The 26148-nt window shown below is 47.6% G+C and overlaps 5 protein-coding genes; 3 read left to right on the top strand and 2 right to left on the bottom strand.

The window, feature by feature from the left end:
- Window positions 1–3141: 3141 nt before the first annotated feature.
- On the top strand, window positions 3142–4619 carry GSTUM_00007088001 (uncharacterized protein; the record flags this gene model as incomplete). XM_002839155.2 has 2 exons in its annotated part: window positions 3142–3801; window positions 3908–4619. Exons 1-2 carry the CDS (start codon window positions 3461–3463, stop codon window positions 4617–4619), a joined length of 1053 nt encoding a protein of 350 aa, XP_002839201.1. The 5' UTR covers window positions 3142–3460.
- A 1969-nt stretch (window positions 4620–6588) lies between these two features.
- On the top strand, window positions 6589–7709 carry GSTUM_00007087001 (uncharacterized protein; the record flags this gene model as incomplete). The annotated part of the gene is made up of 2 exons (XM_002839154.1): window positions 6589–7270; window positions 7345–7709. 2 exons carry the CDS (start codon window positions 6589–6591, stop codon window positions 7707–7709), a joined length of 1047 nt encoding a protein of 348 aa, XP_002839200.1.
- A 768-nt stretch (window positions 7710–8477) lies between these two features.
- On the top strand, window positions 8478–9862 carry GSTUM_00007085001 (uncharacterized protein). XM_002839153.2 has 4 exons: window positions 8478–8724; window positions 8796–8914; window positions 8987–9171; window positions 9233–9862. The coding sequence occupies exons 2-4, from the start codon at window positions 8848–8850 to the stop codon at window positions 9683–9685; spliced, it is 705 nt and encodes a 234-aa protein (XP_002839199.1). The 5' UTR covers window positions 8478–8724; window positions 8796–8847; the 3' UTR covers window positions 9686–9862.
- A 2686-nt stretch (window positions 9863–12548) lies between these two features.
- GSTUM_00007084001 (uncharacterized protein) lies at window positions 12549–14336 on the bottom strand (the record flags this gene model as incomplete). XM_002839152.2 has 3 exons in its annotated part: window positions 12549–12924; window positions 12986–13109; window positions 13296–14336. 3 exons carry the CDS (start codon window positions 14334–14336, stop codon window positions 12713–12715), a joined length of 1377 nt encoding a protein of 458 aa, XP_002839198.1. The 3' UTR covers window positions 12549–12712.
- Window positions 14337–14340: 4 nt separating this feature from the next.
- On the bottom strand, window positions 14341–16118 carry GSTUM_00007083001 (uncharacterized protein; the record flags this gene model as incomplete). XM_002839151.2 has 7 exons in its annotated part: window positions 15524–16118; window positions 15332–15415; window positions 15117–15278; window positions 14596–15061; window positions 14485–14549; window positions 14424–14434; window positions 14341–14364 (listed from the first exon to the last, which is right to left on the bottom strand). Exons 1-7 carry the CDS (start codon window positions 15645–15647, stop codon window positions 14341–14343), a joined length of 936 nt encoding a protein of 311 aa, XP_002839197.1. The 5' UTR covers window positions 15648–16118.
- Between the last annotated feature and the right edge of the window lie 10030 nt (window positions 16119–26148).

Raw genomic sequence — 26148 nt, 5'->3', positions numbered from 1 at the left:
TAACCTGCTCAAGTGCGGTGAGCCAGCAAAATACAGCAAGCCATGTTATCCTAGAAAGGCCCTCCAGACCTCTACCTCCGCAAGCCTGGCAAAGCCTACTGAGTCACTGTGACCAAGTGGTCCAACACATTTATCTTCCTAACCCAACCATCATTAATATCTACCTCCACGACCACTACCTCTCCAACCCCCGAAAGTTGGTATCCACAAAGCCCACACACTAAAAACCCCCATGTGAAGGATAACCGGCACACCACACAAATCCCCCACCCGGCGCTGTGGGACTCGTAAGCGCGTATATTAGGCCGCTTCTAAGACCTTACCGAGCAAACCCCTTCAGCGCAACACCCCGTGGCCCCCTTGCGCCCCAACCCCCGGACACCAAGAAAACCAATATCGATCGATGTATTGACCATTGCCATGCAGCCGGTTCCCGATCCACACAAGCGCAGGCACGATAACAAGCATATAGATTTGACCATTGTTGCATCAATTGGTAGGGTGGTGCAGACGGTTTGTGGTTGCCAACGATAGCGTGGTTTCATCGCGGGGCGAACAGGACTGGCGAGCTTTATACTGTACTCTGTGATTTGAGGAAGTTTTCCGAGTATGCACTTGGACGAAGGGCTGTTCTTGATGTGAATTTTAAGTTGGGGTTTGGGAGTTTCTGGGCTGAGATGAGTTGGGTAGGTTCTCCTTGTCCGTGAGAATTGCTGGTGTGAGGGGGCGAGCGGTCGATGTACTCCAGGCTCTGGGAATATCAGAGATCGCGGAGGTAATCCAGAGAATGTTGCCTTGATGGGGGAGGGTGCGGGTCGAGTTAGTCCCTTCCTATCCTCCACATATTGTCAAAGATATGGCACCAATTCCCCCAAACTCTCTACCCCCATATCCCTTTTTAAGCGTGCTATCCTCTTCCCCGGTCCCGCCAACTTCCTCCGTGTACCCGCCCAATACGAAGCCTCATCGTGCTATAAAAAAAGCCCCAATCGCACCCCCTGCCAAGCATGCTAAAAAGTTCCTAGAAACTCCAGTAGAGGAATTAGGCTAGCTCACCTCCGACACCGGAACGGCAAATACCAGCAACGGGCACACGATCTCCAAAACATTAACCCGCTACCGAACTGATGCAACAGTCCGCTAATAAGCAGTTATCGCGACGAACGGGCCATGACACAAAACGGCGGCTGGATAGAAAAGTACCAGCGCCGGGCAGAAACACTTCGGAAGCATCCTAGCAAGATACCGTCAGTCGGAGAGATAGACGAACTGTTCGGGGCACTCGAGATTAGCCCGCGAGAAAACAAGAACGATACTACCTGCAAATACCACGCTTTCGTAGGAACGTACTGGTCTCGTTTACCCGCATGGAGGCTCGTGGACTCCTGGGCTCGCGCGGGAAGAAGTGTTTATTTCGCACAATTCCATCATGCTATGGATGTTGTATTTGGACTGCGAAATTTCGACAGGTCCCCGCCCAGAGCTGGTGGATATGTTGCTCTAGGAAAGTTGGCAACCTCATGGTCGATGTATGATGTTATGCGTATGATATGATGAGGAGCCGAGGAACAGGGAAAAAGGAGTTGAGGGGATGGGTGAGCATGAGTGGGACGGATGTTTGTGGAGAGGGTGCGATAGGGCTGGATAGGGTTTGGGAGGCCGCGCAAGAACTCCTGGTGGGGACGAAGGCAGTGGAAGAGTGGTAGGTCGTGATGGGCTAGCTAGAGTTGGATGGACGAAGTATGATATGCGGAAACCATATAAAGCCACTTCAAAAAATTCCGCATCATGATAGTTTGTAAACCGGGAGCTATCATCTGGTTTTGGTTATGAAATCTAAAAACACAAAGTTCACCTACAACTCTATTCCCCCTGCACTTGAGAATAATTTGTATCCTATCAAGATATATAGCGATTGTGCCCGGAAAGAAGTGAAGAGCCCTGTGGATGTCCGGCCAAGCGAAGCTCGCTCCAGCACGTCAGAAAAAGTTCCACAGAATCAAAAACGTGACTAGAATATCCCACTGTCCCTGAACGCTAGCAGTAGATTCCGAATGATGATCACCTACCAGTATCGGTATAAGTTAATGCATTGAATGCCTATCTATTACGAGTACTTTCTGGATGAGATTGACACAAGCTAATAGCGGGTAGGCGCTGCAAACTGTACGAGTACTCGTATCATACTTGGAACGCAAGGGGCACTATGCGAGAGATGTCAGTGATGTTAGAGGGCTAGTGTTCCAAGGTTCTTTGGTCAGGTCTTCCCCCACCCCTCACCTCGCTTGGCTGCCCATCATGAAACGGCTCACTCTATCCGCGATCAGGACAGACAAAGAAGACAAACTAAATACAGGCGAGAGTAATGCCTCCACCTCTTTTATCCAACCTGAAGTGAGGTATTGAGCCTTTGGTTATCATACAGTATGAGAGTTTGTGAGAACCGGGGAGGCGGGTTGGAGGGATACTGTAGTGCTCACTCGGTTTTCTCCTTTGGGTAATTCCTCCACGACAGTTCCTGGCCTCGTACCCCTTGCCGGAGCTTGTGTAGGCTTGAGCTGACCTTACTTGTGCATGTTTTCAATTGCTATGTGCCGAACAGGGCCTACCACCGGTATCATATGTCAATGACAATTTCAGCCGCTGAACGATGGATATGGGTGAGAGTTACTCGTACAGCGCTCGTACTGTAGTGAAGTGAAGTCTACCGAAATCTGGTTGGCGTTTAATTAGGTTTATTATCTTGGTATGGGATGTAAGTTAACCACTATGGAAACGTGCTCCAACTACCGGTGCTCGAGTACTCGTACAGTAACTTCCGGTAGTGTAGAAGACTTTCTTCCTCCTCCACATTATCTCACAGCAACCCTTCCCAACCCCTCTCTCGTATCATGCCAAAACCCACACATCAATGAGAGTTTCGATTCAATCCATAAGTTACGTAGGCAAGTAACCTGGCTTGCCCTACAATTCCCTGATGGATGATTTATCCAACTCTCCAGCCTAAGGGAAGAAAAAGAAAGGGGAAAAAAGAAAAGATCGAAGAAGAAAAAGCAAAAGTGGGGGGGTACCTGGCAATTTATAAAGTGTCCGGACACCTCGGCTTTGGTGGGTACTGATCTTGGCACAAAGCGTCCGAATACTTTATAAATTGCCCAAGTATTGGCACAGCAAGGGGGTGAACAGACGATTGCTCCCATATCCCCGTGCGCATCAGAAGGTCAATCTCATCTCAACGAGCAACAGGATCCAACACAAAGACTAAAACCCATTCCACGCACCTACGATATCACCTAACTTCCCCCCCACATTATTCCCCCGCTCGACAGGAGGGCCCTTACATCACACACGGACCAGATCACATTCCATTCTTGCCTGTCTGGTCGGGTCCGTCCTGGCTTGCCTGAGTGCCTATCGTACCGTGCTATACGTTGGTGGTCCACCCCCCTGGTTCACTTAAATGGATTCAAGCTACCTACAGCCTTCGGGGTCCCCGTCGACCGGTGCTTCAACGTCAACAACGCCCACTCCTACTGCTGGCACCACCACCGCCACCACCACCGTTGTTGCTAACAAGACAGTTAGTGGAGCCACTGGTACAGGTGTTAAACGCGCGCATGCTTCGTCCAATGCCATCTCGAATAAATCTAGGTCTGCGGCGAATTACCCGAGGAAGAGGGCTGTGAGCGCGTGTCTGGTTTGTCGGGGGAGGAAGACGAAATGCGATAACCAGCGGCCGCAATGTGGATTTTGTAAGCAGACGGGGGCGGAATGTGTTTACGAGGCGGAAAAGTTGGCTACGTATGTTTTTTTCGTTTTTTTACTTTTTTTATTTAAATTTATTTAACTCCCCTTTTTAGTTCAGGAGAAGGAAGCAGGCTGATTATGGGAGATGATGGGGCGGTAGATTCGACGCCGCCTCATTGGCGATTCTGGATAAGCTCTCCAGGATAGAAGCAATGCTGGATTCAGACCGGGGCTCAAGCAATCAGCAGCACACGCCTACCAGTCACCCTTCCCCACACACCTCGGGTTCCACAACCAGCGGCGGCGCCGTGCAAATACCTTCCCTACCACCGCTCACCGCACGCGGTAGCTCGCCGAAGAGCGTGGGGAGCAAACCGCCCCCAGATGCCTCCGAGATATTCCCCGTCTCCGTCGCTACAGCCTCGGGATCCCGTGTCGAGGACCTCCTCCAATGGCCAATATTCAACGGACAATTCTGCGTGGAGGAGATCCTTGCACCAGTATTTGCGGATTCCCACGGTGAGGACGACGAGGACGAGGACGAGCGTGAGGGTTGGCAGGAGAGGAAAGGCATGGAAAAGAGCGAGCCGTTGGACGGGTACCAGGCACACGGTGGAAACCGCAGGGGAACTGGATTGTACGATTATGACGAAAAATTGCTGAGGCTGCCACCGGGAGAGATTGTGACGCTTGTGCAGAGATTCCTCAGGAATGTGCATACTAAGAACCCGATACTGGATTCGGCTGTGCTGGACAGTTATGTTTGTGAGATTGAGAAGCATGGGTTTGGGTGGTCGGGGAAGAGTTGTTTGGTCGTGAGTATTTTCGCATCTCTAGATGCGATGGGAAAGAGGGAGAGTGGCGCCGACTGACTAGTAAGGGGGCAGTTGCTCGTATGTGCTCTAGGCTCCGTATCGGCGCCGTATGACCCTTACATGTCGTCGTTGAAGGAAACACCGACAAAGTATCCTTCCTTCGAAATCAGCGCGCGGTATTTTTCGGCGGCAAAAAAGAGGCTAGGGATCGTCATGTCATCCAATAAGCTCATTGCCGTGCAATGCCTCTTCCTGGCGGGGATATACCACATGTACACCATGAACCAATTTGCAGCGTGGAAGATGTTCAATGCAGCATCGGTGTCGTGCGAGGGGTACCTGCATCGGAAGGAAAAGTCCGGAGTATCGGATACCGCTAACAGCGGGATGTTTTCTTCATGCTCGAACGAGCCTACTCGACATCTTGAGCAGCGGATATACTGGAGTTGTCTGAAATCTGAGCTGTACGCATCTTACCATTTGACACTATAAATTCCAAATGCGCTAACCAGACTGCGCAGAGAACTCTGCTCTCAACTAGCCACCTCCCACTCGGGCCTCAACGAGCTCGACTACCCGCACGCCTTCCCCTCTCCGCCCCGTGAAATTTCCACCTCGGTAGCCTTCCAATCCTCCAACTCCTTCTTCGAGCAGCCCCGCAGCGCACAAATCCTCTCCCCCCGCGCCAGCGCAACCACCGCTCCACCCCTCCCAGAAGACCGCCGAGAAGACGAACTAACCTGGTTCTACTACCTCGCCGAAATCGCTCTCCGCAAGGTCGAGCTCCGCATGTCGGAAACCTTCTCCCTCTCGCCACCCGCGCACGCTTCATCCATGAGAGCCTCTACACCCGCCGGCCTCGAAGACACGCACCGCCCCATCAAAACCGAAGACCTTCTCTCGAGCGCGTATGAGTTCGAACTCCAGTTAGACCTCTGGTACTCCTACCTGCCCAGCGTGTTAAAGTTCCCCGTAGACTCACGCCTTCCTTGTGAGGACGAGCGGTTGCAGTACCTCCGCATGCGCTACTGGTGGATCGTTTCCATGCTTTACAGACCCTTCCTATACCACCTCATACACCACCCCACCCTGACCCCACCGACCCAGGCAGAGAGAATGAACGCGTATGCGAGAAAAGGATTGGAAATCGACGCGAATTTTATCCTGAGCAATGTGATTACCCATCGGCACCATGGCGCTTGGTTGACGATTCGTGCGGTCACAGGGAATAGCCTTGTTCTAGGGGCGGCGAAGATGGCTGGAATGAAGATGCCGCAGGGGTGGAGGGATGCGATTACTGCTGCTAGGAATTATTTGGTGTATTGGGAGAGTGAGGTTAGGGACGCAGGGGCACTAAAGAAGGTTGTGGAGGCGGTGGAGAGGAAGATTTGAGTTTTTTGTTTTTGTTTTTATAGTGAGAAGTAATAATTATTGAGAGAGGGGGGGGGATTTGCCGCGTTTAGCAATAATATAGGAGGGTGGATATCGAATTATTGCCGGTTGCTTTTTTGAAGTGTGGTGTAGTGTCTTGGTGCGTTACAAGTACCGTACCGGTATGTTTGTGAACGAACGAATGTGTCAATGGGGGGGAGGTGATTGTTATGGTGACCGCCTTGCGGTCATAGCACAGTAGTGATTGGGGTACCGGTATACGGCAGTTTCGGAATGGCGACGATAAGCACCCCAAGAGACTATCTCCAGTCCCACAGTTCACACAATTTGGTATTGCTTCGAAAGATTGATCAAATATTTTAATGAATGGATGGCTTTAGATGAGCACGTACTGCGCGAGTGTCCATCTACAGTACCGGTACTCTACAGGTTCGGTATGGCAGATTCCCAGCTGTTTGTGCCATCATCAGGCCACAAAGACCTCTTTGTAAACAGGGTGAAGGGGGGTCGGGACTGGTCACACTGCGCTCGATCAATCCGATCCAATTCGATTCCTTTGTTTAAGGCATATTATATCACAAGAAGTGTCCAATGAATGCTCGAGTGCGATGCGATAGGAAACATTCAGGTCAACATGTCATTCAACCGAGAGCCACGACGAATGCGGCTCCCAATAAATCTCGGGCGCAACCGACTCTCGTGTACCCTCTCACCACCACAAGTCCCACCAGCGCCACGACGACAACGACCTTACCGCCCCGCTGAAATGCGACGCGCAATAAGTCTCAGACTCTCGTTGACACCCCCACCACGACAAGTCCCTCCACCACCCCGCCAATTCCGCTCCTTTCACGTAATAGATCCTCCCCGCCGTAGCCCCCTTCCGAGCCCCCTTCCCTCCTGCCCGCGACGAGCGCATCCAGGAGCACGCGAGATCACCAGTCTCTCCTCCGTAGAAGCCAGTAAGCGTGCGGCAGCGTACGCTGCAGTGGACGCGCACTTCAGCAATGCACCGGGGTATGTTGGCATCGGGTCTGGCAGTACGGTGTTCTATGTCGTTGATCGGATCCGGCAATTATCGGTCGGGAGGACTAGCAACACGGGCTTTGTACCGACGGGGCACCAGTCTCGGGAACTTCTGCGCAATGCCGGGCTTCGCATGGTGCGGCTGGAGGACGTGCCAGGGATGATCAGTGTTGCGTTCGATGGTGCTGACGAAGTGGACGGGTGGTTGAACTGCGTGAAGGGCGGTGGCGGGTGTCTGCTCTTGGAGAAACTTGTGGCGATTCGCTCGAAGGTTTTTATCGTTGTTGCCGGTTCGTGCATCACTTAACTCCCCTATTCAACTACGAGTAGCCTTTGGCGGAGACTAAAGGGCAGACGATAAAAGACCAAACGAAACTATCTCACGCCCTCCTAACCTCCTACCGCCACGGCATCCCGCTGGAAGTGTTCCCCAGCGCGGTGCCATACGTCCTCTCAGAGCTACGCTCGCTGGGTTCTACGGATCCACGAGTGCGAGATGGAGCGCCGGCGAAGCTGGGGCCGTGCGTCACGGATAACGGAAACTTTATTGTCGATGCGCCGTTTCCGCCACTCGCCACGAGTGGAGCTGTTGTCGAGCTCGCTGAGAGTTTGAAGGGGATTGTGGGCGTTGTGGAGCATGGTATTTTTTGGCGGGGGGATAGGAGGCCGGAGAAAGCGTTCTTTGGAGGGGCGGGGGGAGTGGTGAGAATGGAGGCTAGACCGGAGTGATGGGGTGGCTCGCGCCTGAGCCCCGGTAGATGAAGGGGGGGATACTTGTAAATGTGTGGTTTGTTATATATCCTTGGTTCAGGTGTTTGTGCTCCGCCGGTGGCATTGTAGAAGTGTATGGTACGGCACTTATTATATGGGTGGAAGGGTATTTTGTGGTGATGGGTATTCAACCCAGTGTTGGCATAGATACGGGTACAGTATGCGCAAGTATAGGTTGGGGCTTGACTTGAGCAGCTGGCTATCGCTATCATACTTGCGATGCATACTCGCTGTGATGGTGGGGACTCTGGATGGTTCCTTGTTCCAGTAGGCAATCGGCGATAAAGCGGGTGACTAGAGCTGTTGTATTCCACACCGCCGCCACAAGCAGTGGGCACTATGCTCAGAGTTTGTAAATAGAGATCGATTTAGTGAGGGCGAAAGCTCTTGTGTCTGCGCTGGGCAGGAAAGACTTCAATGCTATCATTGAAAGTGTGCTCGAACATCATTATTGTCGGTCAAGGGCTTCTTGAGAGCGCACTTCGGCCGAGGCCGGATGCCGACCGGCGATGTCCAATACCACAAGTCCACTGTATATCTAGCCGTACTGATCTGCCGTCCTCTGCGATCCATGATACGCGATGCTGCGTCAATGCTTCTCTCCGCCATGTCAAACTGGTGCGGCATTCATAAAAACTTGGCATCGCTGGCTCCTCGGTAGTCGTTAAATGAAGGAAGGAAGGATTGAAAAGGGCCCCACCATTCACCAATCACCCTCCTTAACACTAGGAATACCGGTACTGCTACCGCACCCTCTTTCACGTGCCGAGCACCTCCCTCATGATTGCTACTACCCTTTAACCTCTCATCCTTCATTCCTCTCCTCCTCCTCCTCCTCCTCTGTCTCCTCTCAATTTTTGCTCCTCTCACCTAACTTTTACAGCTCCTCTTCCCTGCTTGCTGTTTGCCTAGTCATCTGTTATACCCCTGACGAGATTCATACAGTCTGGACGTGCGACGGGTTCGCTGTACGGTAGGTGGACACCTTATTCTGTCCTTGTGCGGTACTTCTGATTTGTACCTAGATTAACTAGTTCCCGGTAGAAACCTACACCACCACCATCATAAGTCAACATCGTAAATCGCCACCGTCAAAATGGTTGCTGACAATCTCGTATACCATCCTACCGTTGCGCACTACCTTCGCTTCGTCGCAACCACCGGTAGGTTTTGACTGGATATCCGCATGTTTACTTCTCGGTTGGTGCCGTCATTCTAATACGTCGCTTGGGCAGTTGGTCGTGACAAGGCCCTGCGAACGCTACAGTTTATTGCTCGCTTCCTCTCCTTCTACTTGCTCCGCAAGGGATACAGTGCCTCGTCTATCGCTCCTTTCGAAGCTCTCAAGAAGCAATTTTCGCAGGCTAGAAGGGTCATGCGTCTTGGAAAGAACATTGAGCATCTCAAAGCCGCATCACTGGTAAACGACCCTAAGCCGTCTTAACTCGGCCCCTACTTCTCAGCTAACAGTTCCAATACAGGCAATGGATAACAAGTCGATGGATCCTGTGATCCGCTACTGCACTGTTGGGCGTCAACTCGGTTACTTTACTTATCTTACCCTTGATTCGATATGTTTCCTCGACTCTGCGGGAATCTACAAATTCAAAGCCAGCAAGAAAATGGCCTCCGAGGCCACAAGGGCATGGTTTTTGGGAATCTTGTTCTCTGTCATTGGTGGAACGTACACCATGTACAGGGTCAATGAGAAGGAGAAGCGTCTAACCAAGACCATTGCCGAAGGGAAGGTTGAGAGTGAGAAGCTTGTCAAAGAGAGGCAAGCCGCTGTCACTCAATTAATCTCCGATGTTTGTGACATAACGATCCCCGCGACTAGTTTGGGATACGTCAACTTCGACGAGGGAGCCCTGGGGTTGGCCGGGACTGTCAGCAGTTTGATCGGATTAAAGGCTGCGTGGAAGAAGACGGTTTAATAGGGCGGCAACGGCGAGGGAGGCTAACAAGTCATAGTAAGATATTAGGTGTTTGGAATGGAACTCTTTCTTTTCTTTGTGGTTTGCACGGCTATGGGGTGGTTGGGTTACTGGCGAACTTTGTATAGATAGAATAGGCAGTTTTTTGATAATTAGCCGTTAGCTCTGATTTCTGACTCTTAGCTCTCTGCATCTCAATGGTTATGTACCCTCTTCAAAGACCGACCTTTCCCCTTCTCTACAAGTACATTGTGTTACACAGACAGGAGAAATATGCGCAAGAGAGAAAATGAGAGAAAAAATTTGAAATTGAGAATTATTATAATAACTGCCAATGCTATAGCAATAGTTGATAGAGACTCTGCCAGGACAGTCACCTCTGATCGACACTTTTAATTTTCTTTAAAAAACCGGTTCATCCTCCCCCTATCCTATGAACTGACCAACATCTTCATCATAGGTTGTGAGTTTACATACATGTCCTATCGCAGAGTACTCATCGATTTGAAGTCTTTGAGATCTTAAGGATTTTAGAAGTAATATACCGTACTTGGTTTGCTTCCTACATCCTTGGTGCCGTCTAATGGGCTTGAAAAGGATTTGCAATATGAATGAAGTGCACTCGAGTAGTATCGCATGGCCTTTCCATGATTGGCCATAGACTTAGTTATAGTGTGGGCTGTTCACAGATTTTGAGCCTTAAATGTTTAACTCTGTTCTTTGTCATACTCGAGCAGACCCTGTTTCTCCTCTGTTATATGGTCCCTTGTGTTTATGACGTGTTCTATGCTCAATGCAACATGTAATACTCTCTCCTCTAAGAAACTAGCACTATACCCTGAAGCTCTTATATTTGAACCCTCTACTATGCTATTCCTAGAATGTTTTTTATCTGGTTTTCGCAACTTTAATTATCGTGTTATGGAAATACTAGACACGAGGAGAAAATATTTATTGTTAGACACATTCAGGTATGACACCCAGTATTTATTAATCATAATAAAAATTTATGAATAACCTATAATTGATTGTTAAGATATATTTTATGCCTGTTTAATATTCCTATTTGTAATAGGATAAGGAGAATTGGCTAGTTATATTTTCTCACTGAATTTGGCCTTGATCATGATATTGCAGGAAGTTGGAATACGAAAGAGTAAAATGTTTTAATAAGATATTATCCGTTGGCGTTATGAAAGTATGATGAATTATTATAAGCATATAGTGAGTGACAACTAATAGTTGAGTCAGGATAAAGTGCTACCGTAGTTTCTTAGAGAGTTGAGTATTACATGATGTATTGAGCATGCCAGCGGTATGATATATGTTATAAACGCAAGGTACCATAATATTATTGTTAGGTCGTCGTCGTACCATACTTAGGCCATCCCGATCAGCAAAATGGCCATTTTCCTCTTTCTCCTGCCGTTTTTTTGATTCTGTTCTCACTTTGCCGCTTGGTGGGATGGATCCGGTTCCTGGAGCGGTCTGTTCTACGAATATATGATGCGCCGGAGGGCGCATTGAGCGTTGGCGCGTAATTGCGGATCCAGATGGATAAAGCTTTGCTCAATTTTTTCCCTTTCTTTCTCGTCCATTTTTTCCCATGCATACACTCGACCAAAATCAGAGTCCACAAGCGAGGGTTCCCCTTGGAGTCAGATATCCGATGTTTGGTGGGGCTACCAAGAAGAGGGCTTCGCACAAGTCTTGAATATCGGCTGTGAGAAGCTCACCGTCTAGGTCGTCCTATTCCAAAGCATTGGTGGGTAGAGCCAATATGAGGTCTGTTTTCCGGCTTCCAGACTGCCGCCCCCCTAGTCATTAAAGCAGAGGTCAAGGAGTAGTGAAAGTTCTAATAATTCTGTAACTTTAGTGGATAAAAAGAAGTTGCTTAGGGCTGGTTCGAGTCATGGAGTGTGATCCTTCGTACTTGGTCTCACAGGCGAAGATATCCGAATATTGTATATATTCTTCAAAGAGGAAACAGACAGTCGGATGGATAGCAGGAAAGAAAAGAAAAGAAAAGAAACAACAGGCAAGATGGGCAAACTTGAGAGCTTGTCACAAGGTTATCAGCTCCACAGATGGTGAGATGGGCATGTAATCCCAATTGGTAGTTGGTGGGATACAGCGGGTATTTGGAAGTCATGGTGTCTGCTAGAGCGGTCATGACCGTGATTGCATGTGTTTTTCCTGTAATGAAGGTTCACCGCTATGGCGGTGTGTGTTTTCTCTTCCTGTCCAAAAGCAGGAACGAATCTGTCATGGACCACCTGTCTAACGCATCCACGCCCTCCCCTCTGCACAAGTCCCACCCACCAAGACCCGAAGGTTTGTTGGTTTTCAGAAGCTCGGTGGGCCGAACTCTGAATACTTGGAATTGGCGGGTTATAGTAACTCGAGTATCATACCTCAGAAACGATAGAGACCGAGTGATATCACGTGTTCAGACATGCCCACGCACCATCATACCCCCTCCCCCCAGTACCCCACACATTACAGCAGCGCAAACGCGTTCGGCTCCATTCAACTACACCCCACTCAGCAACCTGGCTATCGGCGTAATTTGTATAGGTGGGGTCGATCCCTTCACGGTCCGCAAGTGCCTTGGTTTCTCCCGCTGGGCAGGGCTACAGGTTGCGCTCGAGTACGATCTATTATGCTATGCTGCTGCAAAGCAATACACGTGATGCAAAAACAGTACCGGTACCAGTACCATCATCCAGGATATCGCATTGCGTGGCACACTGCATCACGTGGCATGGCGATTCGGGATATATTGTGGGCGAGGCACATTACCCACAAGCCTTCACATGCGCGACGTGCAACATCATTCGGTAGAAATTTGCTTTGGTCCCAATTAACGTCCCCCTGCTCAGAATGAATCTAATGTGTACGAAACGGTACACTATGATACAATACGCCCGACCGACCAAGAAGAAAAAATTACCTATGTACAAGAAGTTTACCACGCCCTTTTACTTTTTGCCTGCAATCCGTCCCGCTAGGGGTAAAGTAGTTGGTTTAATAGCCGTATCTGAGGTTTCCTCGAAGGTGGAATTTCCTCGAGCTCTGACCTATGCAAACGCCCAAACCTCCGGATGGGATGACCCAGTTTTGCTTAGTAACGTCCCAGTAACTCAGGTCGCGTCTAGTGAGCTTGAAGGTGACTGTCTTGCTCTCTCCAGGCTCGAGGAAGACCTTCTCAAAGCCACGGAGGACTCGTTCGGGGAATTCTGAATGCATTGTTAGTGCCAAATTACAATGTTATATATATAAGGGGCAATTGCTACTCACTAACAGTGTCCTTGGATCCGTAGTTGACGTAGAGCTGAGATACCTCCGCTCCGGCAACCTTTCCAGTGTTTTTGAGAGTGTGGGTGATGGTGTAGACTATCTCCCAGAGTGCTGGGTTGCCACCCTCGGCACCGCCGGCTTCGGATTTGTGGGCAGGAGTGGAGTAACCATCAGGGTATGGGTAGGGTCCAACAGTCACGTTGGTGTTAGTAAGGTAAGGGTAGATCATGCGGTTGATCTTGGTGAACCCAGGAGGGAATCCGACTTGAGAAGGATGAGGGAGCGTGGAATTGTAGGTTGGAGGAGTAACTTCGGGAGCAGGGCGAGGCTTAGGAAGAGGCTCCATCGATCCGGTGCGGACAATGTTGAGATCGCTGAACTCGAAGGTGGTATAAGACATGCCGAAACCAAACTCATAGCGAGGGGTGATATCCTTCTTATCGAAGTAGCGGTAGTCAATCAACAAACCTTCAGTGAAGTCCTGTTGTGGCGGGTTTCCGTTGGACTCGTAGAGGACACCTGCAGTTGGTCCGTAGTCTTCCAAGCTCTTTCCGATGGTGTACGGCAACTTTCCACTAGGGTTAACAGCACCCCATAGAACATCGACGAGTGAGTTTCCGCTTTCTTGGCCAGGCAAATGAGCCCAGAGGATACCGTCAACCTTGTGAGAGCGAACCCAGTCCTCCATGATGATAGGGCCGACGGAGTGAACCACAACGACAGTGGCCTTGCAAGCCTCGGCAACAGCTGAGATCAAATCATCTCCCCCAAGCTGGGTTTTGAGATTCGGCCTATCGCCGTTAACATCTTGCCATGAGATATAGCCTTCGCCGGCATCAGCGTTGACAAAAGCGAGACAGATATCCTGCTTCTTAGCATCGGCCTTGATCTCGTCAAGCTTAGTGTTGTTTAAGACTGAAGAGACTTGACCCCCATAGGTGCCAACCTGCTTTTCGATAGCTTCAAGAGGAGTGATCAAGTACTCAAAATCTGTGGCACCACTTCCCCACCCGACGGCAAGGGTGCCCTGATTGCATCCACGGTCGGGGCAAGCGTTAGGTCCGTCACCTGGACCAGCATCACTTCCATAAACGCCGACCTTCATTGGCTTCTGCAATGGGAGGACGTCCTCATTCTTCAACATGGCAATAGCCTCGGCAGCAATCTTGCGCGCGAGAGTCGCATGGTCACCGCGAGCCTCAACGTGTTTGTTGACGATGGCATATGGGGGCTCGTTTGATCCATAGTACAACAGACCGGTGGTGTTCTTGGTCCATGAACTAAAGTTGGGTTCTGGGTGGCCATCATCTTGGCCAAACTTATACCAGGTCGCAACAATACGAGTAACCATATCGTCAATTCTGTCCAAAGGTACGGAGCTATTCAGAGCAGCCGTAGTGAAATTTGGACCCATGAGAGAAAGCCGATCATCCCAAACCAGACCATCACCTGCATCAAGTTAGTAAAGCGTTCATTTCCGGGTGAATTCTTAAACATACCGGGCATTGTCATGTCCATTCCAGCCAAGACTGATGCAACGCCACTCATTTGCGCCAGCCAATCGCTACTGGAATCAGCTTCAAACTGGAAAAGAGAAGCTGTGAACGCACCTCATAATGAAACCCTGGAATCCCAATTCATCCTTCAAAATACCATTCTGCAGGTACGAGTTCTGGCATGCGGCGCTATTGTTGACACGGTTGTAAGAGCACATGACGGCACCAACACCCGCCTTGACGGAATCCTGGAAAGGCCAAAGATAAACCTCGTGAAGAGTTCTATCATCAATGTTCGATGAAATAGCACCGGGTCCCTGACGGAAATGCTCCTGCTCATTGGCAATGTAATGCTTAGCAGTAGCAACAACCCCCTGGCTCTGAATTCCCTTGATATGCTCCGCAGATGCGATTCCTTGGAGATAAGGATCCGATCCGAAGCCCTCCCAATTTCTTCCAGCAGCAGGCATACGACCAAGAGGGCCCATTGCGGGACCGAGAGCAATATGGACACCCTTTGCGCGGAACTCGGATCCGAGACCAACACCGCGCGCGTGGAAGAGCTCCTTATTCCAGGTCCCTACATAGATTTAGACTCCCTGAAATCAGAACAGTGAGAGGCAATCGAGAAATACCTCCAATAGTGATACCAGCGGGCCATGAAGTAATCTTATCGGCAAACCGAACGCCCAAAGGGCCATCGTGAAGACAGAGCGAGGGAAATCCAAGACGTGGTACTGGGCCGGTATTTCCTACACAGGGACCCATTGCCCAACCAGTTCCAGTCGTGATATTAACTAAAGCCCATCAGTCCAATCCAATCCACCTAGAATACCAAGGCTGTACAAACCCTTCTCTAACAGAGTCATCTGCAAGACGAGGGCCTGAGCTTTAGCGTACGCAGTCGCCCATGATGCAGCAGTTCCACCCTTAGCTGTTATTTTTCCCCAACATATCAGCAACCCAAAAAAGCTTCCAAATGTGACAGACAAAACGAAACAAAACAAAACCAAGCAAAACAACGAAGGGGGGGAAAACTCACGAGCAGGATACCAAGGAGGACTAGTAGTAGAAGCACCAGACTGTCTAATGTTCAATTCTGTAGGAGCAGCAGCAGCAAGACTAGCAGCGCCGACGAGCAGCAGAACACTCGTGAGCCCGACCATATTGAAAATTTATGTTCCGCGAGGTTTTACCAATTGGGATTCTCGATGTAATCGATGGAGAAATAAAAACGCCAGAAATAGCGGATATCTCAAGGTATTTATACAAAACCGAACTAACCCCTGAAACGTAAATCCAATAGCCAGCATGCAAATAAGCAAGACCCTGATCGTGACTTGGTGATTGCAAAAAGAAAGTACATGTAATCCAGCAGCACCCGGTGGCACTTCAATCCCCCCCCCCGCTCCTTCTCCCCTCCCTCCCCTTCTCATGACAACGGTACTATAATGGCGATACTTGAGTACAGTGCTCTTGAACTTGAATCCATACCACCATCCAGGAGGAACTCACTGGTGCCCCAACTCGATCCAATTCCAATCCCCTCTCTTCTCTCCTATTTCCCCTCTCCCGCGCACTCGTGGAATTCCTCGTGCAAAAACATGCATAAGAATTCCTCCCAAAAGAGACACTCCTCCGGACCTTTCGTCTCGGCAGAAATTTGTGGGGAGATGTAGGGGGCGTGTGTCTCTCTACCACAAAGACCTGGTAGAGTAAAAGCTAAAGGGGAATGATGACAAAAATAAAACTAGGGAAATTAAATTAAACGGTTGATCTAGAATTCCACTCGAGTCATGCGGACACTACTTGAAACTTTATCCGGTAATAATTTGGGGCTTGCCTCCTTGCTTACACCTTGCTTACTCCAGTACACGAATCCAATGGAAAAAGTAGCTGTATGATAGTGCCGGCTCCGACCCAGATGCACCACTTTGGAGGGGTGAGGAGGGGTTATTGCGAGGAACGTCCTTGACAGCAATGCTTTGCCAAGAAAATATAGGTCAACTTCCATCCCCAAAGGATTTTTAATAACCATTCCCACGAGAATTTACCTCAAGTCCTCATGAAGACACCTGGGTTTAAAAATGGGTTGAGCCTTCAGATGGAAGCAGAGAATGTCCGGGCATGTTAATTACCATGGATTTCCCAGGACAGACAGTTATTGCGCAATTGCCCAGGTGTTAATTAACCTGTATGAAGTCCGTCCTCGGAACATTCACATACTATTACCAAGCCTCAATGAATGTCCGCATGTTCTGTTTGCAGAGGACCCTCACCATACGAGTGCATAGGCTTACACCAGGAAATGGCCATTCCTCTTCTCTCCCTCGGCCTGAGCACCGAGACTCCGCGGCCGTTGGTTGAAATCTCTTGCAGAGGAGGGCGGGTTACTTGCACGCACACGCACCATACTTCTGTAGCAAATTTATGGACATTGTGGTGGGAATAGAACCACATCATACCATTCAACCTGGCCCACTGATAAGGCGTGAAGGTCTCAGCCAGACCTCCTCCTCTGTGGCACCCAGGGGCGTTGACACTTTGTCTGCTGCGATCCAGCTTATCCCAGCAATTCCAGCTATCACTTCCCCACCATTACAACACCGGATATGCCCACCAAAGTTGACATCTTGGCCATTGGCCTCGAGCACCAAACCCTGCGAGAAGATTAACAGCGAATTAAATGGATAGCCCGGGAAACCCCACCATTATCCGAGCTCCGCACAACCTGCGTTCCAGCACGATTAGCGATAAACTCTGCAAGTATCGGTAATGCCGTCTCTATTCCACAAGTACGATACAGTACAACACCCTCGCGCTCATGCATAGTACTGTACTCAAGTAGGTACTCGTACTAGTACAGGATGATACGGTAGTTTGAAGCACCTGTTACCAAATTTTTCGATTCTGTACTGTACTCGTACAAGTACAGTACCTGCGCTGGTGACACCAAATTACCTGTGCAATATAGATTCCCGTCTCCACCGCCGCCGTCGGTGCTATTCAGCATCGAATCATGCCTCCGCACGCTACTGTATTATCATACGCTGCCATGGCACCGCTCCGGGTACCCTCCCTCACCCGAGACACGGGAGGTGAGATGAGCTAGGTAAGGAGCAGCGCTCAACCGAAACTAAATTTGGTTTGCCGTCTCCGAGATGGCAAAAAGTAAATATTCTCCGATCTGAGACAGACCATGATCCTTTGAGGATATTACCGGATCGCGCACCCGTGCTTTCGCGGGAAGCTTACTCCTATCCTGCCGATATTTCTCGGAGAAATGCACGGTCTGGTATACTCGAGTACCGTACCTGGTAGGGCGACTTTGACTTTGTCGCGAGTCCCAATACGAGGTCCTCCTGATGATTCCCCGGACTCTTGTGATTTCATGCCTTTAGACAGAATCTCTCTTTATTTTTTATGAGTGATCCTCGTGACTGTGCCCCTCCGTGTTATGTCGTGTTGAGAAGGGGATGGTGCGGTGTCGCCTGAAAAGCATTGGTGTTGCTTTATAATACAAGTACCCTACCGCTGCCGGTACATGTAAATTTAAAGGTCAGCACTTCTTTGGTGATTATACGGTCATACGCCCGAAATACGAGAGCTGTGGTAAGTTAGAACCTTGCACTGTCATACCCTATTTCGACTCCCTCATCTCCTGGGAGTGGCTTTTCAGGACTGCAGGCCGCGCTCACGTCATTCATATTCCTCGCACGTGTGAGGACAGAGTAAATACTATCTCGACGTTTTCGCAGCAATCATCAACGGAGACGACAGATATTAGTTCAAGGAAAAGGCAAAAGAGCGCAATGAAAACCTTGATGATTCTTCCCATTCCTCACCCACAGGCCGTAGGTTTCAATAGACTACGATACGATACCGTACTCGGCTAAGTTACCTTATCTTCTCGGGAGAGCCCCTTGACGTTCACAGTGACCAAGCCAACCGGGGGGCAAAATGACCCCCAAATTGCCACACTTTAATCCAGCAGCAAAAGCAAATGAGCAGATCTCCCCAGGGCTACTCGTAACTCGACTTTTACAAGAAGATGTGGCATGATATAGCACTTCTATCAAAGAAGTACTTCACCGCTACCGCTATTTGCCCCCCAGAAGCACCCGTCCGACCCCCATGCGCACCAACTACTGTACCCGGGGTGAGATCACCTGTACCGTACTCGAGTAAATGTACCTTGATACGCTTTTGCCTGACACGCAACGTGAACATCGAGCCTGCCGCTAACAGAAGACCGCGAATCATTCTACCTAGGTCTCTGAGACCCCCCTTGAAGGCCACTTTGTCTTGCACGAATTGCCCAAAAGCATAGGCTGTCGTATTGGAGTCGCTTGTTTGCTGTTGAGATGTATCAACACCTAACCTCACCCCATATATCTAGGCAAAAGTTAGCATGCCTTATTCATAGGTCACCTCTTCACCACGAACGATATGGGGTGCTCAGGGATACACCACCGGAACTGCGCTGGCTCAACATTGAGTAAACAACAAAAAACGGAGCAGAAGGGCATCTTGGCTTTCAGATAAATCGCAGGTCTCGGACAACTATGTGGAGAGACGCCTGTCGGGTATAGTGATGAATTTTTCCCATTCCTTCAGTTCACTTGTTTGGGCTCCACGCAGGCTGGTGCCATCAAGGGATATTGTGGGAAGGGAGGGAAAGAATTGTGCAAGGAAGGACGGTACTGTACAAGTGCAGTTATCTTGCGTACAGCATCCCCATTCGGCACAAGACCAATATTTTGGAGCTATAATTGTTACCGCATGTTGGTACGGCAGAGTTCGAGCTCATTCGTTTGTATTCCCAGAATCTGTCCACGTGGTTCACCGCTACAAGCACGCCAGGGTCTGTACTTGTACTCCCCCCAAATATGCAGGATGCACTGCAGTCTCGGAAACGTGCAATATCCACGGTTCTGGCCGCGGGTAGTGATGCTGTTTCACCGTGACCCGTTTCCTAGATGGGGGTTTCATATCTAAGCGAAGAGAGAGCGACAGCACGGGGGCTTTGAATTCACATGGCCAGTTCTGGCTCAGGGACCCCTCGTGATATTTTTATTCTGTCCTGTGCACTGCGGAAATGACCGGAAAAGTTCTTCCAACGACACCAGGGATATATACCGCACCTGTCCCCCCAAGCCGGTATATGGATAGGGTAATAATGGCAAAGCCAAAGATACTATTATCCATCACCCTGGGAATATCTGCGGTCGCGTCGCCAATGCCGTCGAAGGAGGTACTGTCTAAGTGCAACAAGATTTCAGAACCAGAGGTGGCGGCAGTGGGAATCCGGTGTTTGTGAGGAGATTCGTCAAGAGTGGGATCAAGGTAGCGGAAATAGTGGTTGGAGTAGTGAGAAGAGAAGTGCGGGGGGTAGCTTCAGCAGAGATGAGAACATGAGGGGAGGAGAGGAGAGATAAGAGTCACATTTAGACGAAGAAGATCGTTTGTTTTGTTCAAAGGTAAAAAGTGGGAAACAAGATCGTTTTCCCTTAGGGTATTATTTCCTGAAGAAACCTTTCAAAGAACACAAGAAACCTGCTCCACCGGCAAAGCTGAGCGACATTGGGCCTATTTGGCAACGCTACAACCGTTCCGTTCTGTGACCATTTCCCATATAATATACATTGATTAACCATATAAAAAGACTCGTGCTTCCGTCTCGAAGCAGTCAATTTGTATGGTGTAACGGAATGGAACGGTTGTATCCAAACGGGCCCCAAGCAATAACCCCCTTTCTGCATGCAGCCTATTATATCCAACAAATGCCCTATTGTATCCTCTCTTGCTTGAGTTGTATTCACGAGTGAGTGGCTATGAATCCAGCTTTGTTAGCAACGCAGCTATCATGCCTAACTAGATGCTATGCTAGGGGAATTTAGTAGAAGACCTATACGTCACCGAGAATCCAGAGAGGAAAACAAAAAAACGGTACAATCGATAGGGATGATAGTCGATCCCCTGGTGAGGGACGTAGATCTATATTGGCGCCCGGGTAACTATGAGAGAGGATCCTAGGTCTCTACATAGTAGACGAGCCCGAGCAAGTGACAAACATCCCGGTGCCCAAGTGCCGATTTTCCTCGGTACGAAGTAAAGGCCCCCAAGTTTAGTCGCCATCAACATGGAAACAGGAGTATTGAAAAAACAAAACGGAACCCAAATATCGCAAGAGATAGAAGTCCACTGTAGATGCGAATGTAGATGGCTTGAGCCCTCGCAGTGCACAACCTGTGGTTGATTGCCCTTTCCCTTTTCGTTGCGGACTACCGTGATTTCCCCGTATTACTTCTACAGACCACCCACCACGCGGTATGGTTCTCTAGGCGGTTTTTATTGGAACAGGGTCATTCGGCCGCTTTCCACCGTGACGGCGCCTATATATACCATGTTGGTTTCCAGCGCAACACAAGGGTCCTCGAGGATAGCGGGTTCGGGCATCTGGCTAGGGGTATTTTTGAATCACAAGTTTGCCACCAATTAACAGGACGAGCGGCCGTGATAGAGGGGCAAAACTAGTGGAAAGGTATCTATTGTTGAGGTGTGAAGACTCCTGGTCGAAGTCCGGTCCGGGCAGGGATGGATTAGTGCGGGAGGGCAACTTGTAAGATAAGTGGATGAAGATTACCATGATACTCAGGAAGAGGATTAAGTTGTAAGGGTGGTGATGAATAGACATTTTAATATACTGCCAACACCCAACTTGAAAACTTGACGCAATGCCTGGAGAGAGGTTTTCACAAGTCACGAAGATCGAGAGTGTATTGTGCGGCAGTACTCTTTGTCATATTATGAATGTATCATCCGGTTCCTACAAACCTTAGGCGCGCTATGATATATCTACTCCGATAATGCATTCAATGTGTAACCAAAAATTTACCCTCAGACAAAAAATCCAACTCTTCCTACTGGCGGGGTAAGAACTCGCTCCTTCCAAAAACATTCAGTGAGATACCTCGCTGGCGAGAGCGCTAAGTAAGATGTCAAGAACTGATAAACCGCCGTGCAATTAGTAGGATCCCAGGAGCTGGACCCCCCCCCCTCCAAAAAATAATAATAATGCGCTATACCGAACAATCGATCACTGGAGCAGGATAATTAAGAAATCCTGCGCTATTGGAGCTGGGAGACCGAAGGTCTTAACCTTCCTGTCTAAGACTGTAGTCTATCCAAACCAAAACTGCTAGGAGGTGATAGAAGCTGAGTTCATATCCATACCCCCTTACCAAAATGTTGAGATCCGCTATCGGCTGTGCAAGCAGGATAGAAAGTGGGGGGGGGGGACGAAAAGTTCCGCCTCCTGTTATTTGCAACAGAAACTGCAATTCCTAAGTACAGATTCTAGTATTATAGTGAAACGTAATTTATGGAGAAACCAATCATCATAATTATGGTAATCAATCACCTATGCCAACCAGTCTAAAATCAATCTTACATTTGAGTATCTCTGTAAACAATAGACATATCATTCTAAAAATTAATCTATAAGTACTTTTAAATATGGAGAATGATAATATGTAGCTCTTATTTTATAATATTAAACTGTTACTCAGATATAGTGTTTTAAGGCTGGTTAATTGAAACAGAAAACTAATATTCTAAATAATATAAAAGTTGAAAAATATGTAAGGAATATTTCCTTGTATGAAGAAAGAGATTGGAAAACTGCTGTACTTCAATATTCAACTATTTTTATGCTAGTTTATAAGTATAATATGAAATCATAGTAGTTTGTAGGAAGTAAGTAAACTGTATACAAGCTTGACAGTTTTAGTACAAAATATCTAGTAGTAACTAAATTAACCTATCTAATTCTTTATTATTGACTTCATTATAACTATGTGACTAAGTTGGCAGGGTTTGGAGTCAAACAGGAATATTTTGAATGCTTTATACATGAGTTATCATTGCTAGTAATAATGAATTAATAAATATTTTAACTATAATACTGGAAAATCATTATAGCTGAGGATTGTACTATGATAGCTAATACAAAACTATTTAATAGCTTCTCTAGTACTATAAAACTAAGAAATACTACTTAGAATCCAATATCCTACTAAACTAAAGTTTAATTCTATAAATATAATATTTTAATTAATTATTAACTAGGTAATATACTACTTATATCTGACAATACTACAAACTATATACTTTATTCTCTTGATACCAGTATACCTATAAGATAATTATTAGTTAGTATAATAATCTATTTGCTGTAATTTCTTAAGTTTTTTATAATGATCATAGAGTAGAATATTCAAAACATCTCAGTTTGATTTCAGATATCATATACCTACTACTTACATTATTAGATTGAGGAGAAGAGCAAAGATTTGTATCTATAAGTTTTTTTAGTCATCAGATATCCTGTACTGAAATGGTCAAATTTGTATACAGTTTACTTACTTCCTACAAACCACCATGACCTCATGTCATACTTATAAACTAGCATAAAAATAGTTAAGTATTGAAGTACAGCAGTTTCTCAATCTCTTTCTTCATACAAGGAAATATTCCTTACATATTTTTCAACTTTTATATTATTTAAAATATTAGTTTTCTGTTTCAATTAACCAGCCTTAAAACACTATATCTGAGTAACAGTTTAATATTATAAAATAAGAGCTACATATTATCATTCTCCATATTTAAAAGTACTTATAGATTAATTTTTAGAGTGGTATGTCTATTGTTTACAGAGATACTCAAATGTAAGATTGATTTTACATTGGTTGCCACAGGTGATTGATTACCATAATTATGATGATTGGTTTCCCCGCATTTTCATGTTAACTTATACCCCACTCTCCCTTCGGGACAATCAAATGTTCAATCGCAACCATGAGGCTAACCCCCTCACGAAATAAGGAGCCCTACCATTAACATACGACTCTCTGTGAGGATCATGTCCCGAAGGCCAACACCGAGTCTAGAATGCGGTACAAGACTAGACTCGATTCACGCAAGAGCGGGCACGCAACAGACACCAGAAGAAGGAAGGAGCTTTCCACCCGTGGGACCCCCCACACCTACACATCCCCACCATTAATCTTCATCCTTCTTTTGCAGAAGAAAAAATCCCAAGTGGATGTCATCCGGAGTCATCACAGTCCATCTACCGGGCGCACTCGGGTTAAATTTCATCATCAACAGCAGCACATACTCCCCAAGTGGGTCCTCATGATCACACCCAGCGTTCTCCCCAGAAACACTCGGACCCCGGACACACACGGTGTGGAGCAATGACAACACCGAATCAGCACCTAAGCAATTACGCTGACAGAGAGCCCCACTTGTACAGTACAGTGTCCTTGCATGAGTGTGCAATTTTTAAAGCCGAGAGGTAACTGAACGCGCGTATGCCACCCTACCCGACTACCATCACCACACGGAGCACAAACTATTATGATATCCGGCACACTTTCCTATGGGGGTGGGAGGCTACGTACGTGAGCACTAGCACAGCGGGATCCCACCTTGACAGCACGAACACTTGCCCGCGGAAAACTCGACTCGAATGAGACTTGGCAGTGGGAACTTCCCTTTCCGTTCCTATCGAGTGCGATAGCAAGGACTTTCCTAAGGAATTCCGGCGGGGGCTGTGATTTATTTGCATGAGGTTTTTTTTCTACCCCGGCGCTTTCTTATTCAGGGTGGGACCTATACTACACTATACTATTATATCCTCTCCCAGAAGCGGACCTCTTCCTAAGCTAGGTAGGTTGTTGGGAGGCAGAACTAGTTTATCATAGCGGAGCTACCACACTTTAGTTATCATGTTGTGGAGTTTGTAAAAGGGTAGTGTGGTGGACCATATTCGGTAGACTTGATCGCTGCAATTCCATCGTATGAATCATCCTTGTTGTTCGGGATCGCGGGGAACGAACCTATTTACTTGTGCGACCCTATGAACTATAGCCGGTTGGAACGTAGACACCATTACTACACCACCTAAGTAGAATCCTCGGGGACCTTCCACTCCTGACAACCCTCTGCAACCTCCAGTCTTCAAAGGGCCGAGTGATTGGTCATGATGCGGCCTTCTACCGTAGAAACTCCAATAATCGACCCGTATGCCGTCATTGGATTTGCCTTCTCTGGTAGGATCTGGTGTTTTTTCTTTTCTTTACCTCTCTCAGAGGGGCTTATCAGCTCACCTTTTGCTGTGTTTTTCGCCCCTTTTCGGGAGGAGGGAATTTTCAACGACATAGCACACGTGCTGATTATTGGAGTTTCTACGGTACCTACTCTTCAGATCATGTACGGTGAGGGGGTGGAACGGTGGACAGTAGGGGAGGGGGGGGGTTCGGGAACGATTCCTGCGGGTGAAAAAAAAAGTATTCGGGGGAGCTGGCTTGGAAAGGAGGCAGAAGAGATTTTCTAGTTCTGCACGGGGTTTTCCGGGTCACATGTCCCAGCCCATCCAAACTTGCCTTTGGTGGGAAGTAAGATATGAAGAGAGATCTCCTCAGTCTATCATTGTCTCTCTCCACCTCATCCTGCATGAATCTTATAGGTGTCGAGATTTTTAGATACCATTCTGGATATTGAAATACGGTGTACTTGTACAACAAAGAAACCCACCCAGCACACAATAGTACTCCACTCACCACAAAGTATCACGACTTTTATGAGTGGGTTGGCTCTAAAAAATTAATATTTATTTGAACCTAAGACAGTGAATCCAAGCGTCCAGTGCATGGGTGGGTGCCCGGGACGGACGGGCATATTGGCGTCTGTCCAGACCACTGCCCAGGACTACAGCCCGCCAGGGCCCTGTAGGGCGCCCCGGACGGTTGAGAACACTGACCTAAGACCACATTTCAAATCTTAATTAATTACTACAATAATATTATCATAATAATATTATGGTTGCTGAAATGTCGAGAAATGAGTATTAGGACAAGAATAAAGATGAGAGCGAGAATAAGAATAAAGGTGAGGGTATGGGTGAGGGTAAAGATGACGATGAAGGTAAAGGCGAAGGTGAAGGTGAAGGCGTGGACAAGAACTCAGAATTAGTACCTATGGTTGTAAAAAAAGTATATTGTATAGTAATATCTACAAAATGCAATACTACTTGACAACTCAATGAGTAAGGTAGATGGACTTATGACTAACTTTATGAGGAATTCATCATTTTTATAAATAGTCTTTGTCATCTTATTATGGTACTAGTACCATCCAACAGCCTTCCTAGTAATATACTAATGAATACAAACTAGCTTTTACTACACTGATTAAATATCACCATTTTGAAACTGCAATAGTGGTTTCCTATAAATGCCATCTCCTATTGTCAGAAGTTGCTAAGCTTGCTGGTGTAGAGACTTTTAAGCACTCTCTATGATGAATTTTTCATAATCAAGACTATAGCTACTATTTTACTAGTTAATTTATTTTTTAATAACATGACAAAGTAGAAGTAATTTGATTGAGTACAGCAATTTAGTAACTAGAGTGAGTCCAATTGGAGTAAGGTGATTTTTTTGGATGAGGCTGCCTTCAGTTGTAGTTAATTATCAGGAATGGTTTGAGTCATCCATAAGCCTAGTATAAAATAAGGTGAAGACTGTTTGATACCTAAATTTAAAATGCTGCAACAGTTATGGTTTGGAAAGTTATTTGTAAAGGTCAGAAGTGACA

This window comes from Tuber melanosporum (genome assembly GCF_000151645.1).
Source record: "Tuber melanosporum whole genome shotgun sequence assembly, scaffold_31, strain Mel28".
Taxonomy (NCBI): Eukaryota; Fungi; Ascomycota; class Pezizomycetes; order Pezizales; family Tuberaceae; genus Tuber; species Tuber melanosporum.
This window is presented reverse-complemented; position numbering and strand designations above follow the sequence as displayed.

Bases quoted from the DNA above. Each gene is read 5' to 3' on its own strand.
- GSTUM_00007085001 (XM_002839153.2), top strand. From the start codon at position 8,848: ATGGTTGCTGACAATCTCGTATACCATCCTACCGTTGCGCACTACCTT. The intron at 8,915-8,986 runs GTAGGTTTTGAC...TCGCTTGGGCAG, and splicing joins TCGCTTCGTCGCAACCACCG to TTGGTCGTGACAAGGCCCTG. The intron at 9,172-9,232 runs GTAAACGACCCT...GTTCCAATACAG, and splicing joins ATCTCAAAGCCGCATCACTG to GCAATGGATAACAAGTCGAT.